The sequence below is a fragment of the Medicago truncatula genome, chromosome 1, assembly GCF_003473485.1.
Source record: "Medicago truncatula cultivar Jemalong A17 chromosome 1, MtrunA17r5.0-ANR, whole genome shotgun sequence".
Classification (NCBI taxonomy): Eukaryota; Viridiplantae; Streptophyta; class Magnoliopsida; order Fabales; family Fabaceae; genus Medicago; species Medicago truncatula.
In genome coordinates, this window is record NC_053042.1 from 36265017 (window position 1) to 36284088 (window position 19072).

A 19072-nucleotide genomic window follows, 5' to 3' on the forward strand; every position below is an offset into this window, starting at 1 on the left:
CATAGTATATTAATTAAAATCATTGAAATTTATATGAATTTCATTGTATTTACGCTTAAAACTTTCTTTAAGGAGAAAGATAATATTTACGTGTAAAACTTTATGATGCATGTAAATTAATGTTACATTACATTCAGAAGAAAAAAAACGTAAATTAACCAAATTAGTTTAATACTAATTAGGTAGTCATTGTGAGAACATTTTAGGAGATTAATTGACACGGAACTTTGGTGCAAAGTTATTTTATATCGGAGATTGCAACATCCTACTTAGCATTTTCGATATTTTTGTTAATTGAATTAGGATTTGTGAACAACTTTTTATTGTATCTATTGTTAATGTAAAAGTTATATTACATTGTCACTTGCTAGCATATATTCATTATTATTAATGTTTAAAAATCAAAATCAAGTGTCCATAAATTTTTAGCTCAAGTGACAAAAAATATATTGATCTTGATACGCATGACACCATGACCTTGATTCAAACCTTGACTTACCCACTCGTGCGTGGGGGATTTTGGGAGGTTATTGTCATTTTTTTTAATCATCAAATTATACATATAAGGTCATCCCCGCAGAAGGAGAACATACGAGGCTATGAAAAAGAGATGCAAAAATCAGCTGTCGTATATATGCGGCTGCACCAAATCTACAACCGAAAGAACAACACAGCAGAAAACCCAAAGAATACAAAAATCTTGGGAACCAGTACACAATACGCACAAGCCAACAACCAGAGCAACAAAAAACTGCTTGACAATCACTCAACCAAACCAAAAACACGGCACCATCACCAAAACAATAACCCCCAACACACCTCTAAAAAAATCACTTTGATGATTGATTCTAGTTGAACTTGATTGCATTGAGGTTGAAGTGATTGATTCTTGACTCCAATTAAAGAGTGTAAGTAGTTTAGACAAAATTGATGACACCAAAAAATCAAACCAGATCAAATTGAAAATTACCTGATCTTTTCTAGTCCGGTTCAAAAATCGAACCGAATCAAAGAAAGTTGAATTTGATTGGTTAGGTTTTCTATTTTCAATCTTAAAATCCAATTGTACAGAAGAAACTAAACTTACTAAGCTCACTTTTTCGCTTGGTCCATATCCAACTCTCGCACCAAAACAACAAACAACATCTGTACAAATTTACCAAGACTGGGTTTATATTACATGGAAATATGCATATTTTAAACTTTTCATTGTACTTTTTGACCTATCTATATAGTTAAAAAAAATTATTTTACAATTTGTCAAGTAAATACGTATATATATTTTTTTATAACCATAGCACTTTCTTGTTGCTCCGCTACGCCGATATAGCGACCGCTCTGACTCACAACGTTTTTTGTTTCGATAAAAAAATATGGTGCTCCTTTCTCCTCAAATTTATAGGTTTATATGCAAAATTAAGTTAAATATAAATATTTCAACTCTATGACACTTCTCATATACAGTGGAAGAATTAGTGTATGTTCTGTACTTCTGTATGGAACAAAAAGGGGAAATATTTGAACCTAATGGTTATACTAGTATGTTAACATCTATACATACATTGGACAGATCGTAAATCACATCCATCGTATCACCTCGCTTCAAAATCTTACTAATTTTCTCAATCTCAAAGACTTCCACACTCCTTCCTTCTTAAACTTCTTTGAGCCTCTTATTTTATGAAACTTCTGCCTTCTGTATATTTGCCGTTTATTCAACCAGCTGGAATAATCTTTCTCCTCCCTACACACAATGAAGTCTGCAAGTTCATCATAATCAGGTACATTTTTTGATAATGTGCAATCAAGATACAGTTCCCCGTTACAGATCTCCTCAGATCCATCTGCTACTATGCAACCCTTTCTGAAAAACATAAGATGATTCAGAGTCTTCAGACCACAAGATAGCATCAAAGAGTAATGGCATTAAAAGTCAACATTGAACAACTTCATAAGATTTCTATTTACACAACACCATCCATAGTCTACTTTATTAAAATTGTGGATCATGCCGACCAATTCCTTTATGGTTAAGGAGTCAAGAAGGAAAATCTTTTTTAAAAGATGCAGTATTCATGCAACAGTAACATTAATGCTGTGTTTGGTTGTTGTGAGGAGAAAGTGAGAAGAGAGAAATATAATAGATTTGCTGTATTATCTAGTATAAGAAATGTGAGAAAGAGAGGAGAAAGAAAAGTAAAAAGTGAAAAGAAAGAAAAATGTTTTTCATAGGACAACATTACCTACATTACTTGTCAGTTAAACATATTATTAGTAAAAAAATATGGGGAGAGATCGTTGGATAAAATGCTGGAAAATTTCAAAAGTTAACTAAGTAAACATAGAAGAAAGGCATGTCCCACTGCAAAGATTAGAATAAAAAAGAAACAAATAACCAAAAATCAGAATGGGTCTAAGCAACAAGCAAGTTCCTTTCTTCTGGCAGTGATAATCAATAAGGATGTGTAGATAGATAATTGGAAATTTGTCAATTTGTTTCTCATCACTTTCTTTGCATCCATAAGAAGAATGCAAAGATCGAAAAAAAAAAAGTTGTCTGCTTAAGTTGTCTGCTTAGTTTCTATAGCTGAAGCTGATCGCCTATACCGATCAGGAGAAAGCCTGTCTCTCTTCACTTCTTCCCACTTTTGTACCTCTCTCATCCCAATTTCTCAAAACAAACATGCATAAACACCACATTTTTCGATAACAAAATTCTATTTTTCATTCCTTAACTAGTATATGCCACTTTATCTCAAAATCATGGATAATACAGATTAACAAGCCGATGCAAGTAATTTCAAAGTTCAAACAACCCCCGAGTTACAAGAAAAGTGAAAGTGAATATGATATAATCCAATTGAATAAAGAGTAATACTTTGAATTTCTAAATATCTCATAGTTTCATGAAAGAACAACGAGACTTCAGGTTTTAAATAAATAAAATCCAAACCCCACAAGAGTATTCCCTTACTAGTACCACTTGAGCAAGCACGGGTTGCTGGTGAAGGGCTGAATGAATCGATAATATGTAAATAAAAAATTGAGAATATTTAACTCATTTAAGACAGCATACGCAAAGGCCATAGAGAATTAGGCACAATACATACCTTAAATTACGTGTTCGAATTCTATTAAACTCTGCTGCAATTTTATATACACTTGATTTTTTCCTGGCCCCCTGCAACATTGCACCAATGATTTAGACATGAAATATAAGCAAACTTTAATTTAAGAAGTGAATGAGAATTGAAAAGTACAATTGACCTCTCCACTCTTATAGAACGAAATCTCAGATGAGCAAGATTGCAATGGCAGACCCCTGAGTGACCCTAAATCAACTAAATCTCCCTCTTCAAAAATAAACATAGACATCAGTGAGATCATTACAGATATACACCCCCTTGCTAACACATCAAAACCATTGTAAAAACTTAAAGATAGCAAGCCTGAAAAGTGCACAAGCATTGACTTGGAGACTTTGTAGTTTGACTGCGGATTTTTCATCATATCATACAGTGAAGTCTGAATGGGTAAACAAAATTGAAGTTGTTGAAAAGGGTTGATGATGCTGATCAAGAAATCATATTCATCACACACAGAGGAACTTCCCATTGTTTTCAGACAACGTGAAACACCACTGTTACTTAGACACTTGATTGCAAGTAACAGCGAAACACTCATTAACTTCAATATGGACGCAAGAAGAGAAATGTCTTCAGCACTAGTATTTTGCTTTACATACAATACATCTCCAGCTGCATCTTGAGAGAAAGTTCGATGGATTATGTAATGTAAGAATGAGGTAGCCTTATCCCGGCATGAATCAGCAAATATGTACTGCCTCCCTTTCATATATTTGATGTATTCAGCCAAAAGATCGGCTTTTGTTTTGGATGACATTTTGCACTGAGAAGAGTCCAATGAATTATTTGATTTTGATAAGACTTGATTTAATCTGTTACTTGTTCTTTCCTGAATATACGATTCAAAAGTTGGATGACCTTTCTTGAACAGGGATACATCATAGTCACAATTCGGTTCGATGTAAAAACCATCCATATGCAAGCTAGCCACATGAATAGAGTACAAGCTGACAGATTTGTGAAATGCCATTAAGTAGAAGCCCACATCTTGAGACAAATTCTCAGAAGATAAGCTAGAGCCAATAACTTCATAAACCAATGAAATTACATGTGCCTGGAATATCTTTGGTGCAGAATATACAATAGGATCAAGCAGCAATGCCATGGCAGGTTCAAGTCCAAGTTGAGGAAATCTAAAATCTTTGTCGCAATGTAAACATAATCTGCTGATGAAATTCTCAAATGCTTTCTCATTAGAGACTGACAGGATAAAATGCGCGGATATCACCTCCAGGACACTAGCAATATCACAATGGGTGGATCGGCACACAAACATCTTTTCACTGTTGGAAGATGCTGCTAAATCAGCCATCATAAGATGCATTCTCAATGATTGATGTCTTAAAAGTTCATCTGCAAAAACCTTGAACAACATTTTCGAGATTAGATGAATGAATACAACTCTAGTAAGAATCCTATACACATTTAATATCGTATAAAATACACAGAACTAAGCATACTACCAAATTTCAGAATATCAGATAACTCGGGAAAAAAAATTAGACAAGATATAGCAATCATTAATACCAATATCACATAGATGTCCACTCAAACTGAAACAAAAAAAACTCGAGCAATGAAACAAAGGGTCTGTTTGGTGAGACGTGGATTTGAGCTAATGGTTTATAGCTTATAAGCTCGTATGATTAAAAAAGATCCGTTTCGCAACTGTCATTTTTACACGAGCTTATAGCTTATTTTCATGAGCTTACAGCGATTTTTGATAAGCTAATTCAAGTAACCTATAGCTTAGCACTTTTTATCTCAATTTTATCCCTACAATCTTAATTAGAAAAAAATATTAATTAAATGCACATTTTTTGTCATTTCATCTTTTATAAGCTACTTCAAACGCTAATTTTACCAAACATTACAAATTCAATCAGCTAGTTTATCTGCTATCAGCAATAAGCTACTTTATAAGACATGAGCTATAAGCTTTTTTTTTTTGCCAAAACTAACTTCTTCTTTTCTTACATTTCCCTCTCACATTCATTGTACTTCCAAACACTAGAAGACTTCTACATGATTGCTCGTATTTAATTTACTACTAAAAGAAACCTAAATCCTAATTGCATACTGATTTTTTATTTTATTTTTGCAAACAATCTTATTAGCATAAAATAATAATCATCATCATCATCGCAAGAAAAACAAACAGAGTAAATCTCAAATAGATAACTAAAATTATGAATATTTGAAAAATGTTCCCGATTCTATTAAACATGAATTTGGTCCTACCTCAAGCACGGTACAGAGAAAGGGACGGTAAGAATCAGAAAGTTGGAATTGAACATGAGAGAGAAAATTGCGAAGTAGCAGAACGGTAGTTCCATCGCTGAGTTGAGTGATATCGGCGGAGAGTAAGGATTTGAGAATGCTGAGAATGAAGCGGCATTTGTTGATGAGGAATTCCTGGTCGGAAAAGGGAAGTGTCAGAACAACCAGAGAGCGGCGAAGTATGAGAGAAAGATGTTCAACAAGTGGAGACAACCGTGAATCCGGAGGCGGAAGGGGCCCAGAGAGATTCTCATGATGGTGTAGAGGGAGATGGGAGAAGAATTCTTCGAACTTGGCGTTGAGTTGATTGAAGAGGGTTTCGCAGAGAGTGGTGGTGTCTTTGAGAATTGGATTGGTAGTAGTGGTGACGGTGGTGGTGGTGGTGGTGGTTGCGGTGGTGGTTTCGTCCATTAGGGTTTCATCGGAGAGAGGACACAATTGTTTTTCACACTCCAGTACTCAGTTGGAGGGAAAATGTGTGTGGGGGAAAGGAAAGAGGTCATGTCACATGATTGATTGGGGGTGTTGACGGTGCACTGTCGTAGGGTTTGGATTGATTTTGACTCAAAAACTCATAAAAATAAAGTTATAATATGCACTTCGATTTAGCTTCGGATGATTAATTTTAAAAATTTCATCTCATTCAATTTAATTTGATGTGATTTAATGTGTGGGGGAAAGGAAAGAGGTCATGTCACATGATTGATTGGGGGTGTTGACGGTGCAGTGTCGTAGGGTTTGGATTGGTTTTGACTCAAAAACTCATAAAAATAAAGTTATATGCACTTCGATTTAGCTTCGGATGATTAATTTTAAAAAGGGAAATACTTTCATCTCATTCAATTTAATTTGATGTGGTTTAATTTGAATCAGGATATTCAAATTATAAATTGTAACTTTTTTTTTTATTAATAATAATCTTGTAAAAATATGTTAAAATACATTTTGTTGTCGTTTAAGTTTGACAAAAATATTAAGTTAGTCCTTTAAATTTTTTAGGTTTTAAATAAGTCCTTATTACTTTTTATGAATATATTTAAAACTTAAAAAATTTTAAATAGGTGCATTAAATTAAGAACTTGAAGAACCTATTAGAAACTTAAAAAAACTTAAAGACTTATTTGAAATTTAACAAACTTAGAAGATTACTCCGATATTTTTATCAAATTTAAAGGATCCAAAGATGTGTTATATCTAAAAATAAAACATATGATTTATAAAAGATTAATAGCACAACATAACAATGATTGATTGTATTTCAAATATATAATATAGTAACAAAACTGATTAAATTAAACTCATTCGTATTGTTAAAAGAATTAAAAAGAAAAAATAATAGAATGTTATAATATATAATGTTTATAAAAAATGAAAATGTGTATTAAAATATATGTATGTCATTTGGTTCTGTTTGGTTTGCTTTTGTAAAATCAATCCAAAATACAATTCAACTCGAATGGTTTTAATAAAATGACATCTAAACCGGTGAAAATCCTCTCCATTTGGTGAAATAATTAGAGTTTTGTAAGTTGGAGAGAGATGGACACAAAAGATAGATGGTGGATCCTACTACTAAGTAGGTCCCATCATCATTAATTGAAGAAATGGAGAAATGTATAAATGGAGAGGATCCTAACCTCATCCAAACACATTAACAATATTCGATTTTGTGCGACTTTCATTTTTTGTCGATTTGTAATTTTAATTTGAATTGGTTTTGATTTGAACACTCCTAAACATAAACATAAGCGCTAATATTTTAGTTCCCAATATTTTAAATTTTGACAGTTTTCTTATGAAAAATAAAGGAAAAAAATAGATATAAAAAATCAAATAACTAGTTGGAGAAGTTGGACATGGACTCGTAAGACATGTTGCAATAGTCCAACCTAGGACTGTATTTCGTCAACCAAAGTACACAATTGTTCCCTCTCTCTCAACTCAAGGAATGATTAAAAGTAAAACTCAAGGATATTTCATAAACTTTTGAATACTATTCATGATAGGAGCATGTGGATGTGTTGGTTGGACTCCATCTCCAATCAAACTTAGAGTAGATTTGCGATCTGATTTACACATCTAAATCCAGTACTCCAAGCCTCCCCAAGACCTTAATAAATAGTCTGCAATTCAACATCCATATAAGTAGCGATACCACGACTATCATAAAATTTGTATAACCAAATATCAAAGGAGATGTGAATTAAACCACCATGACCAGAGCAGCCAGGATTTCCAAAGGAGCTACATGAACATCGAGTTTCACCTGAAGGCACGGGCGGATCCAATACATAGCTACACACAAAAAAATAATCCGTTTTTTTTATATCTATGAGAATGAAATGTTACAGGAAGTTGGTGATTCATTTTGTTCCAATTGTCAATTGTTAGGGTTGCAAATTGACTTGGACTAATAAAACTAGCCCAAAGTGTTATTTTAAATGAAACAGTACAATTTTAAACATTGTTGAACAAATTATTTTAACGCTGTTATTTTAGCCACACCAAAACTTTTGTCCAATATCCGCCCCTGCTTGGAGGAGGAAGCCATGAGGCTAATCACTCATTGCCAATTTTTAAGAAACCAAAACTCCTGATTGTAGCTTCCAACTCTGATTTAATGAGATTAATAATACATCATTCTATATAGGGGTGTCATAGAATAAACCGACAAGTAATCAAAAAGTGTTGATCGTCGCTTTCAATCCAATTAGAGCAAATATGATCAAAAAAGTTATGAGTTGTAGAAAAATCCAAGAGCTTCCATGTTTCCCGTGGCTTTTGGACAATCCCGCAAAGTGTGAAGAGGTCTCTCCACGGGCGCACCACATTTAGGAATTAGGACTGGAAGGGTCGTTATATATGTGATGCTTGAATCTCAATAAATTATTGGGTAACCAGTCATGCACAATCATCAAAATAAAGAAAGAATCATGAAAAACACCTCAGGAAGTCAGTATCACTAGCTAGGATCACTAATACGAACAAAAGGAATTCTATTACAAATTCTTCCTTTATGAAGCCATCTCTCATCGCACAAAGACACATTTTCACGACCAACTCGGATTTATACGTTTTTTTAACTTATAAAAGAAATGTGCTTTTGATATTTAATAATTTAGGATTTAATCTGAATACAATGACACGTCCAATAAAAATAAGGTTTTTCTAACATTTTGGTTTCTTTTGATGTGTTAAAATTGAGGGTCTAGGAGGAAAATGTAGAGGAGAGCTTACTTTGTTTTTCTGAATTACAAATAAAAATAAATTGTTTTTTAAATTGAATTAAGTGTAACTGAAACATTATATAATCATCTATCATGTTATTATTTCAATTTAAAAATTATATATCTTACGGTGTCCGTAATTTAAGAATAAAAAAAAACTAGGTTATCTCCTCTCTTCTTCTCCTAAACACTCAATTATAACATACGGTTAAAATATAAATGTTATGCATTTTTATCTTTTATGGTTTTCCATTTCACTTTAATCCTTTAAGAGTTTAAGTTACAAATATGGAAGCAACAATTTTTTAATCCTTGTCAACAAGCCAAATGACCTTTGGTGTAGGGTGGTATAGTAAGTATGAGAGAAATGATGATTTGCATATAACTACAAGCTCCAGCCTTATGACTCTACTTTACGGAAAGCTCTCGCTGGGGTGTGGGATGATTTTCAAAGAAACATTGTTTGACCAATAAGAGATGGTAATAATGTCAATTTATAGTTGGATAAGTGGGCTCCAAACAACGATTCCCTCGTTTCTCTAGCGACAACTTCTTACGTGGATACTAATCTTCATGTCAAACATTGGAACAGAGAGACCAACTCTAGGTGGAAGACAACTTTCATGTCTACTCGTTGGCATTTATGGAAATGGTGGAACAAAACAATCTTTGAGGAAAAGTTCCAAAGATCGGATAATCATACGAGTATCATCCAAAAGTTTACCCGTAATATCGATGATTGTACTCGTAATTATTTTGTAGATGGATTATGGGCACACCGAAATAATTTATATTGATTGGAAATATCCTCAAGAGAGATGGGTCAAACTCAACTGTAATGAGGCATGCAAAGAAAATGGAAATCATTTCGGCTGTGGCAACTTGCAAAAAAAAGTTACAAATGTTGGATATTTAAAGTTTGTAACTTAAGAAATCAAAATGAATGAAAAATATTGTATGAGTTAGAGTGCTCGACACTTGTTACTTAGGCAAACAACATGAAACTTCAAAACAATTTATTAGATGTTTGGATAGCAATTGTTGAACGTAATATCAAAAGTGATTTAAGTAGAAGCAAGGATCGGTAGCTCATATGTTTATGAGAATTAACACTCATAGTTTTAAAATTCGGCTCGGTCATCGACTCGACAGGGGTATTGGGTCGCTGGGTTAATGGTCGAACCACTGGGTCACTGGTTGAACCGCATGACTGAATCGGATTAAACCGGATAACTCGGTTAGATGACTCGGTCTTAAGATTAAATTTTTATAACTATTTAACCAAATTAAATCGAATTTAACCGGTGACTCGGTCACCTCAAAACTAAAAATCTAACATATAATATGTATATTTGTATATCTATATTTTTTTAAAAGAGTATAACTATATTTTGTTGACAACAAATAGATGCATATCAACTAATATTAATATAGTAAATAGATTTTCTACAAAAACATATGACATGTATATTGTTTTTAGGGGAGAGATGATATGTATATTACCAGTATTAGTATTATTGTTATATTATATTTAATAATGATGTGTTCTTCTTGAAAGAAAAAAAAAAACTATGTGTTCCTTCAATTTTAATAAAAGTTGTGTTATACTTAAATATATATAATAAATTACAGTTGTTAACATGATCAATTAGTTGTTGCAGTGGTTAAGTTTCTTATGACCTTCACAATGTCTGCGGTTTGATTTCTGCTCGGCAGTTTTTTCAAATTCGAAATTTTTTCTTAATATTAAAATGTCAAGGCCGTTGAATCATAATCGGAATTAAATAAGTCATTAATTAGCATTAATTAATATTAAAGTAGGCATAATGGAGCATTAAACATAAAATATTTATTAAACCGGATTAACTCAAAAAACCGGCCGAGTCACCGGTTTTAACCGGTTTTTAGCGAGTTTGACCGGTTTAATAACACGGCCGATCCGATATTAGTCTCGAACCGGACTACACACCGGTTCACGGTCGGACCGGTTCGACCGGCCGGTCCGAGCCGGTTTTTAAAACTATGTTAACACTAGCTAAACATCATAAATTGGGTAATTATACATTCAAAAACAATTTTAATTCAAACTATCTAAACATCATAAATTGATGGTAATCAATTTTATTTAAATATGTTCAAACATAAATCAATTTACATTCAACTCACTTTTGACTAAAATCAATTATTTTAAAATCAATTTGATCAAATTCGATCAACTACTTAAAAAAAAAATTAATCTTATGCTCTCTCTCTAGTGAAACCACCCTTTACTCCCTTCTCCAAATCCGCCGCTTGCGGCCTCCCACCACGTAATCCTTGTTTTTGGTGGTGCGATGAGTGGTGTTAGGCCCTTCGCACCACCATTTACTCATATTTACTATTCGGACGACGAATTTCCTTCTCTGTTCCTTGTCTTCTCCTTCAAGATTCGGTGATCTAGCTTGTCTCTTCCACCGTCCTTCGTTTGAAGGTGATTGTTAGTAAGCTTCTGCGTTTTGGTTGGTGATTCAAGGTTCGGAGCCAAGTTAGTGGGTTTGGGGTTTTTTTCGCCCGGTGGCTCTTCTTTCTCTTTTCAGATTCAAAATAGGTTGGTTCATTGTCTTCTCGGTGGATCTTGCCTTTCAAATCGGTTTAGGCTCAGGTTTCGCCGTTTTTTAGTTTTCGTGTTCTGTTGTTGCTTGTTTGTCATCGTTTTGTGTTACTATTCATGTTTGTTTTGCGCTTCTGTGTGTTTTTGTTACGACATTAGGTGGTGGCATCATATATGGCTTTGCGGTGGTTTGGTTGCTTAAACCTGAAGGTCTGTTATTTTAACCTGAAATGGTTGTTTGGTGTTCTTTGAAATTGGTTGAAATGGTGTATGTATGCTTGATGCTTGATTCTCTGATATCACAGGTCAGTTGAGATCTGCAGGTCTCAAGACTTCATGGATGCCTCTTCTCCGGCACTTCTTATCCATCCCAGTTTTGCGATTGAGATTGAAATGTTATGCTCGAAAGAGCTTTTATGCCTGCTGCATTGTTTGAGGGGTTGTTGGTACGTGGATTGGTGATCGATCCATTCGCCAATTGTGAACCTGGTTGATCTTATGGACGCTCACTCTTCACTTTTTTTGTAATATGGTTTCGTGCTCGTACGCGAGTTCGCTAGGTTGCGCTCGTGATAAATGTTTGTTTTATTAGGATTGATTAGGTTGGTCCATGTGGTTTGTATTTTTATGTGTTATATCCACTTGGATTGTACCTCAATCAGCTTTTATATCCCCTAGTCTCTCTATCTCGTTTTATTTATTTATTATAACTCCTTTTTGCCTAAAAAATTATCAAATTCAATTATCGCTGCCCAGTTAATAGATGGAGAGTATAATTTAACATTTTAAAAATTCAGTAGAGATGTGCTGCTATAAGTACACCCGTTAGTAGGTACAAACCTTATCTAGTTATTTTACAATCTCATTGTGATTTCCCGTATAGTCAAAGAAAGCATCATGTTGAAATTTGTTTCATTATGAAGTGTATTTTAGTGGGTGAGGTAATCATGAATACCCGTTTGAATTTAGTGCATGCAGATGCAAAGGGATATCCATCCATCCTAACATATATTTTGTAAAAAAGAGAAAGTGTTTTGCTTTGGGAATTGGAGATCAATCCACCTCCTTCAACAACAACATCAACCACAACTATATTCCAGTCCCAAAGTCTTGATGCTGGTTAAATTTTCGTGTGTAATTTTTATTGCCTACTCATTTGCTTTTGGTTAAAATATAACTTAATAAAAAGAGTTATAAAACTAGAACTAAAATCTCAAAATTTAGTTCAAATGTAGGACCCGTGCTCATGAAGATCTACTGTATATAGAGGCAATCTTGAAGTATACTCTAAATATTTGAAGAGGGAGTTCTTTTAGTTGCATATGATTTCTTAAAAAAAAAAAAAAAAAGTTATAACTTGAATTTTTGTTGTGCAAATACGAGTTTTATCGGCTGCATGTCCAGGGTTAAACTTCAACCCAAAACTTTGGTTAAACTACATCTTATCTAAGTGATTTTTGCATATAAAAATTCTTGTTCAGTTCATTATGATATTGGTTAACCAGATTAATAAACTAGATAAGTAAATGTTTCGTAGCTGATTAAATATTGATACGTGAAAGAGAGAGAGAAAACTTGAATCCCCTAACAACATAGCTAATTAGCTATAGCAATAACTTTACTCAGCGAATAACTTTTTGTTTCGGCATGACTCTAATTTTCTATTCAACTCTCCATTCGATTGCGTACTAGAAATTGAGAAATTATTGCATGCAAACGCACCTAACATATAAGGTTTTACAAACAACCACTAATAACTTGACATCTCATTTTTATATTTATTTATGTTAAAAAAATAAAATAAAAAAAAGTCGGAAATACCGTGCAGCATTTCTCTTTCGTGTGGTAGAAAACTGTTTTTTTTTTCTCTTCTGTATAACTATTGTAGCAAATTATTTCTATAATTTCTTCCTCCCTTATATCACCAACCCATCTTGGGTCGTCACTTTACAACTATTTTTTTCTTCTCTAAAGAAAATTAACAGATCATTGGATAGGATTCACTCTTATGTGCATTTGACTTGTGTGGTTATTAAACATTATTGCTCGATGATGTTATTATGAGTGCTTCATGTTGTGAAACTTGTGTTGGTCAATTTAAGACCATCATTAAGGCTCTGTTTGGTAAAAATAGCGGATAGCTGATAAGTTAGCTGATAGCTTTTAGCTGATAGGCTAGCTGATAGCTTTTAGCTGATAAGCTAACTGAAGTGTTTGGTAAAAATAGCGGTTCAACTAGCTGATAAATGTAAAATGACATAAAGGGTATTCTTAATTCATAATAAAAATTATATCATTAATTTAAGTATTTGTAATTTTGTAAACTAATTTTTCTTTAAAAAAATACTTTAAATTTATTAATTTAATATATCCTATGTATTATAAATTAAATTAAATTTTATTCACTAAAATTTTATCTTATATTTATTATCATTTAAGTGTTTTCACTTTATAAAAAAAATAACATTTACCTCAAAAACAAAAAAAAAGGGTAGCACTAATAGAGTAATACTAATAACAGAGAATAAATAAAATAACACTTACCTCTAAAAAAAAAAAAATAACACTAATAGAATAATAGTATTTTGTTTCGTAAAAAAAAAAACGAAGGTATATATTTTTTCAAAAAAAAAATAAAAAAAAAGGCCAGCTGATATATATACAAAAATTGGAATAAAGGGATAATAGTCTTTATTACGTAGCTTATTATAAAAATTATAATGGATAAAAATACAATTTAAATGAAATAATAAGGGTAAAATTGGAAGAAAAAGTGAGAAGCTATAAGCTATAAGCTCAAACGCTACTTGGAATAGCTTCTGAAAAATAGCATATAAGCTCGTGAAATAAGTTATAAGCTCATGGTGAAAAAGTGTTACCAAACAGAGCTTTTTTTGTCAAACAAGCTTATAAGCTATAAGCTAAAAGTTAAAAGCTCTTTTTTAGGGTTAACCAAACAGACCCTTAAAATTACCATGTATAGGTTATGTAAATTGGAAGCAAATAAATTTTGACCTTTTTCTACATGTCAACAAACGAGAGACTTAATAATTAGTTGTTTCTTGTATGTTGCAAAGATTATGTCCTGACAATTGTCTCAATATTCATCAAAAGAAATATATGTACTAGTGGAACGACAAATTAAAAACATTATTAGAAAGTGGATTCAAAATGCAAAAAAGCCTTACTTGGTTAATAATCACGACACTGACTGATATTATGTCCTATAAAGGTTAATGACAAAAGAACAACATTGATTATGAAGAGGAAGCATTCAAGTAAATTGTATTGAATTAATGGAAGAAATTCCAATTGTAATCAAAAGAGTCTTAGCCTTGTAATACCATATTGTATTAATTAGTATTATACTAAATTGTAATCAAAAGAATCTTGCACTACCAGGTTGTACTAAATTGTAATCCAAAGAGCTATTGTTATCCTAAGGTGATGCTGACATGATATATTTTTAAGCAATTAGAAGCCCAATAAAACCTTCATTGATGTTCATTCCTTTCCGTAGCATATATTTTTATGCAATTTGATATTGGTACCTCAATAGATCATCCAATCAACACTTTCAATGTCATCCGTTCCTTTCCTTAGCATATTCAAAGCTCCACAAAACCTCCCATCTAAACTTGCAATTAAACTTCTACCACCATGCTTTTATATTTGTGAATATATGATATGCCTCTTTACATCATTTTAAAAAACAACCCCTGATTTTCTGCATTTATATGTTGATGCCCAAACTTTTATTTTTTTTAAGAGACAGCAAAATAAATTATAGAAACTCAATCAAAGTCTTGTATCCACAATAAAGAAACAGGGAAATAGATTTTTTTAAAGATGAGAGCGAGGACCCCAATTCATTCTTAGGTACAACTTAAGAATAGTTATGGAAATAGTTTGCTACAATAGTTATACAGAAAAGAAAACAAAAGAAGAAAAAACCGTTTTGCATCACATGAGAGAGAAATGTTGCACGACATTTCGAACTTTTTTTTTTTTTTTTTTCAAACATAAATAAATATAAAAAAAAAAATGAGATGTCAAGTTATTAGTTGTTGTTTATAAAACCCTTATGTGTTAGGTGCGTTTGCATGCATGCAAGAATTTCTCCTTAAAATTCTATATCATTCTAAAGAAACCGCATCAATCATACGTGTAGTATTATTTTCCAACATTGATCCATCCCGAATAGACATATATGATAACACTCGCAAAACGTGGAAATTGTGTCATGGCCTCAAATTGAGCAAGTGCTACATTACTAGTACCACGTAATTTCCAATTTGCAATGCCTCTCGCAGCGTCAAGTCACTGTTAATATGTTATGTTATTTAACTTATTATGAGATAATGTTAACACTTTGTGTATGTTTGGTTTTACGGTGATAAAATAATTGATTTTGAGTGAATTGATTGTGTAGAATTGATTTTGACTAATAATGGATTGATTATAAAGTGATTTGTGTTTGGATACATTCATGTAAAAGCAAGTTCAATTATAAATTTGTGTGTAAAAAATAATTCTAGAATAAAAAATTACAAATTCTAACTTCAAGTAGAAATAGTATAAATTTTGGAGACATAATCAATTATACTCAAAAGAAATCGAAGATATCAGAATTCCATAATCAATTCTCACCTCTCTAAAAGTGGAACCAAATATACACTCGATTAAGTGGCAAACACGACTAAAACTCACATTCAATTAGGAGGCATCCATGTTCTTGATTGAGTTAGACCGTACGCACTTTTTTTTAAGACCTTAGGCACTTATTAGGATGTTATTTGAGTTGTTGTAAATTATAAATACTACGATCTTATAAAGTACAACGACTTTTGATTAATTTATGTAACACTTCTCCTTTCCCCCACGCGAGTTTAAAATATAATCGCTCGGTAAAAATATCCATAGTATACAATGATATATACTAATATCCAATTTCATTTATTTTATCCCATTCTATTCCATTTTATTGGCCCTTTACTACGTGTGCAATGACAACATACAGGTTTCCAACATGATAACAGAGAAAACAACATTTCACTCTTGGCATAACATGGCCCCACACTATAGGACACTAAAAACCAACATATTTTAGAAATATAGCTAAAGTCCACAGAAACAGCTAGCATAATCTAAAACAGATTTAAGATTCAGTGTCTCCCGCTAGAACAATGCCAATTTTTTTTTATAGAGCTGAATAAAGATGACAAAGAAAATGACATACATTTCTACTTGAGGGAATCTGGTTCTTTATTTCTTAAGAGTTTGTTGAAGTTCCATGAGTACAAGTATAGACAAAACTAAGAGTAAAACACAAGAACAAAAGGAAATTCTTGTAAAACCTCTCTTACATACCCTACTTTGATTTTATACCCTAAACCCTACAACTATAGACCCTTATTCCCTCAAACCCTTCTTTAATGATCTGTTAGACAAAGGGGGACTTTGTATTGTTGTGTAATCAACACCTCTGTAAAGTTACAGATCATTAGTCTACATATGTTGAAAATCCTACTTTCTTTACAAGTAAAATAGAAAGTGATGGAAAATGGAAATAACACCACCACCCTTTTCAACAAATTCTAACTATGCTGCTACTTTAAAGATGTATTGACGGAACACTTAATACTAGCATTCCTTCTAAGGTGACACTTTTTCCCATTCGAAACGTCCCGGGAGTGGCTGCTCTGTCACAGGATCAAAGTTGTACCTGAAATTGATAAATAAAATAAATAAATTAGTTGGTTTGGAGAGATGCAAAAGTTACAGAACTAAACTAAGAAAATCAAATCAACAAAACATACTTCTCCATGAACTCCCTTTGCTGCTCAGCTTCATGTTTAGCAAAATATTCCTCAAATTCGGGTGAAATTGGGATAGTTGGCTGCTCCGTTCTGGGATTAGCTTCAGTTGAAAAAGTACGCTTGGTAATTGACCTAGGAGGCCTGAGAACATCTGATCGCATTATCAAATGGACGGGTGTAGTTTCCCTAGCGCTTCTGTTGCAAGTAAATAATACATAGATAACAATTTCAATCCAATAAATAGCACATGAATTGGAAAGATTCCAATCATTGTGAATAAGTATATATATATATATATATTAAAACAAGTCAAAACAAAAAATTGTAAAACTGTGAGAAAGTAACGCCACTTTCTGCCAAAAAAAGTAACAATAATAATAATAAATAATAACAACATGGCACAAAAAACATTAATCCCAACATATTAAGCTTATGCACTAAGAAAACATGAATGCATTATGCATGTGATGAAGATCACAAAAACTAAAAAGCAGAAGAAAAAAAAACCCTTAAAATCAGGCAAAATCCAGAAGGTAAGAGAACTTGTATAAAGCAAATGCTGAAATCACTCAAAAAGGAATAATCAACAGGGAACCGTTAAGCTTGAAAACAAAAAAACTTCACCAAATTCAATCATCTTTAGAACCCATAATCAGGAAAAACAGAAACGAACTGAATTGCACCATGAAATTGTGTAATTGGTAAGAAAAAGTTTGTTCTTTTTGTGGGAATAAAAACAGCATGGTTAATTGAACAAAACATCATGAATCCCAGAATCAAATTCATGTTCTGCTTTGTTCTACAAATCAAAACCAAAAACTAATGTCAGTGTAACAATTAAATAAAAATGATAACAATAGAAAGAAAAAAAAACAATTTTTTTAACCGTAGTTTAAAATTAAATCAAAAAATCAATTGTCAGCTTTTTCTGTCAAAATAAATATAAAAATCGGAGAGCGCCAAAGAAAACAATCCCAATTGAAATTCAAAAAATTGGCGATAAAAAAAAAAATAGCGAAAATTAAATTATCGAAATTTAGAAGAAAACGAAATACCCACCTCTCAGCATCCTCAGCATTCACCCCAAATTCAGCATTTTCAGGCTCAGGACTCTTCTGAACAGTTTTCTCTTCAGCAGTTGAATTCCCAATTGGGGATTTAGGGCTTCCATCATTCCCCTTATTCCTCTTAGCGGAATGTTGCCTAATTAGGGGTCTCTTAAGGCGACGGTTCCTCAGCTGAAGGTAAGAATCAGAAGAAACAGAAAGATTCTGATTCTGATTGTTGGAATTCTCAAAAGCTAGGGTTCTAGCACGAGTTATGACACCATCAGAGGAATTGGGTGTTGTTGCTGGTGGTGGTGAATTGGTGGTGATTGGTGTTGGTGGTGAATTGGTGATTGGTGTTGAATTGGGTGAAGGTGATTCTGATTTGGATTTGAGTTTCTTCATGTACTTCCCCATTGAAATTGAAAAACAGGGGAAGAATTTGAAAAAGCACACAGAAAAACAGAGGAATCTTATGTAAGAAAGTGTTTGATTTGAAGAGTGGTTTTTATGGTTATAAGTGGTTTTGTTTGTTGAGAGAATGAAAGAAAGGGCGGAAGTTTGCGGCTATTTATATTATTCATTTTCTTATTTTTTTAATATTATTTTTATTTTATAAATGGAAGTTGTTGTATCAGATTTTGTTTTTATTGTTTTTCCTTCTAAATAAAATTACTATGTTCAATATTTTTTTTATGAATGTACTATATTCAATGGATTTTACTTTTTCTTTTGTGTTCAATTCAATGTTTTTTATGAATCTATATTTAATGTGTTTACATTTTTTTTTTTTTTTGAAGAAAATGTGTTTACATTGCTTTATATTATATTATATTATTATTTATATACACTATTGTGTAAAAAAGAACATTGCTTTTTTTTTTTTTACTAAAAAAACATTGCTAATTGTTGTATATTAAAATTATTTGACCTTTTTGAGTGAAAAAATATTTTACTTAATCAA

At 32.3% G+C, this 19072-nt stretch overlaps 2 protein-coding genes and 1 long non-coding RNA gene across 4 annotated transcripts; 1 reads left to right on the top strand and 2 right to left on the bottom strand.

The window, feature by feature from the left end:
• Nucleotides 1–1416: 1416 nt before the first annotated feature.
• On the bottom strand, nucleotides 1417–5987 carry LOC11423132 (uncharacterized). Its single transcript, XM_003590662.4, has 4 exons — nucleotides 5388–5987; nucleotides 3268–4509; nucleotides 3111–3181; nucleotides 1417–1864 (listed from the first exon to the last, which is right to left on the bottom strand). Exons 1-4 carry the CDS (start codon nucleotides 5835–5837, stop codon nucleotides 1603–1605), a joined length of 2025 nt encoding a protein of 674 aa, XP_003590710.1. The 5' UTR covers nucleotides 5838–5987; the 3' UTR covers nucleotides 1417–1602.
• Nucleotides 5988–10871: 4884 nt separating this feature from the next.
• LOC25484359 (uncharacterized) lies at nucleotides 10872–11954 on the top strand. Of its 2 annotated transcripts, XR_003010841.2 has the most exons (3): nucleotides 10872–11240; nucleotides 11403–11453; nucleotides 11549–11954. It is a non-coding gene; the product is annotated as an uncharacterized lncRNA (long non-coding RNA). The 2 variants fall into 2 exon arrangements; XR_003010840.2 differs by having other exon boundaries at nucleotides 10872–11453.
• Nucleotides 11955–16483: 4529 nt separating this feature from the next.
• LOC11425069 (cyclin-dependent kinase inhibitor 4) lies at nucleotides 16484–18657 on the bottom strand. Its single transcript, XM_003590663.4, has 3 exons — nucleotides 18122–18657; nucleotides 17063–17257; nucleotides 16484–16968 (listed from the first exon to the last, which is right to left on the bottom strand). Exons 1-3 carry the CDS (start codon nucleotides 18523–18525, stop codon nucleotides 16899–16901), a joined length of 669 nt encoding a protein of 222 aa, XP_003590711.1. The 5' UTR covers nucleotides 18526–18657; the 3' UTR covers nucleotides 16484–16898.
• Between the last annotated feature and the right edge of the window lie 415 nt (nucleotides 18658–19072).

What these genes read in the sequence shown, in the direction of transcription:
- LOC11423132 (XM_003590662.4), bottom strand. Translation starts at nt 5,837, where the DNA reads ATGGACGAAACCACCACCGCAACCACCACCACCACCACCACCGTCACC. An exon ending in TTCTCTGTACCGTGCTTGAG is followed by an intron (nt 4,510 to 5,387) that starts GTAGGACCAAAT and finishes ATGTTGTTCAAG; the next exon opens with GTTTTTGCAGATGAACTTTT. An exon ending in CGTTCTATAAGAGTGGAGAG is followed by an intron (nt 3,182 to 3,267) that starts GTCAATTGTACT and finishes GCAATGTTGCAG; the next exon opens with GGGGCCAGGAAAAAATCAAG.
- LOC11425069 (XM_003590663.4), bottom strand. Translation starts at nt 18,525, where the DNA reads ATGGGGAAGTACATGAAGAAACTCAAATCCAAATCAGAATCACCTTCA. An exon ending in AATGCTGAGGATGCTGAGAG is followed by an intron (nt 17,258 to 18,121) that starts GTGGGTATTTCG and finishes TACTTGCAACAG; the next exon opens with AAGCGCTAGGGAAACTACAC. An exon ending in CAAAGGGAGTTCATGGAGAA is followed by an intron (nt 16,969 to 17,062) that starts GTATGTTTTGTT and finishes TATCAATTTCAG; the next exon opens with GTACAACTTTGATCCTGTGA.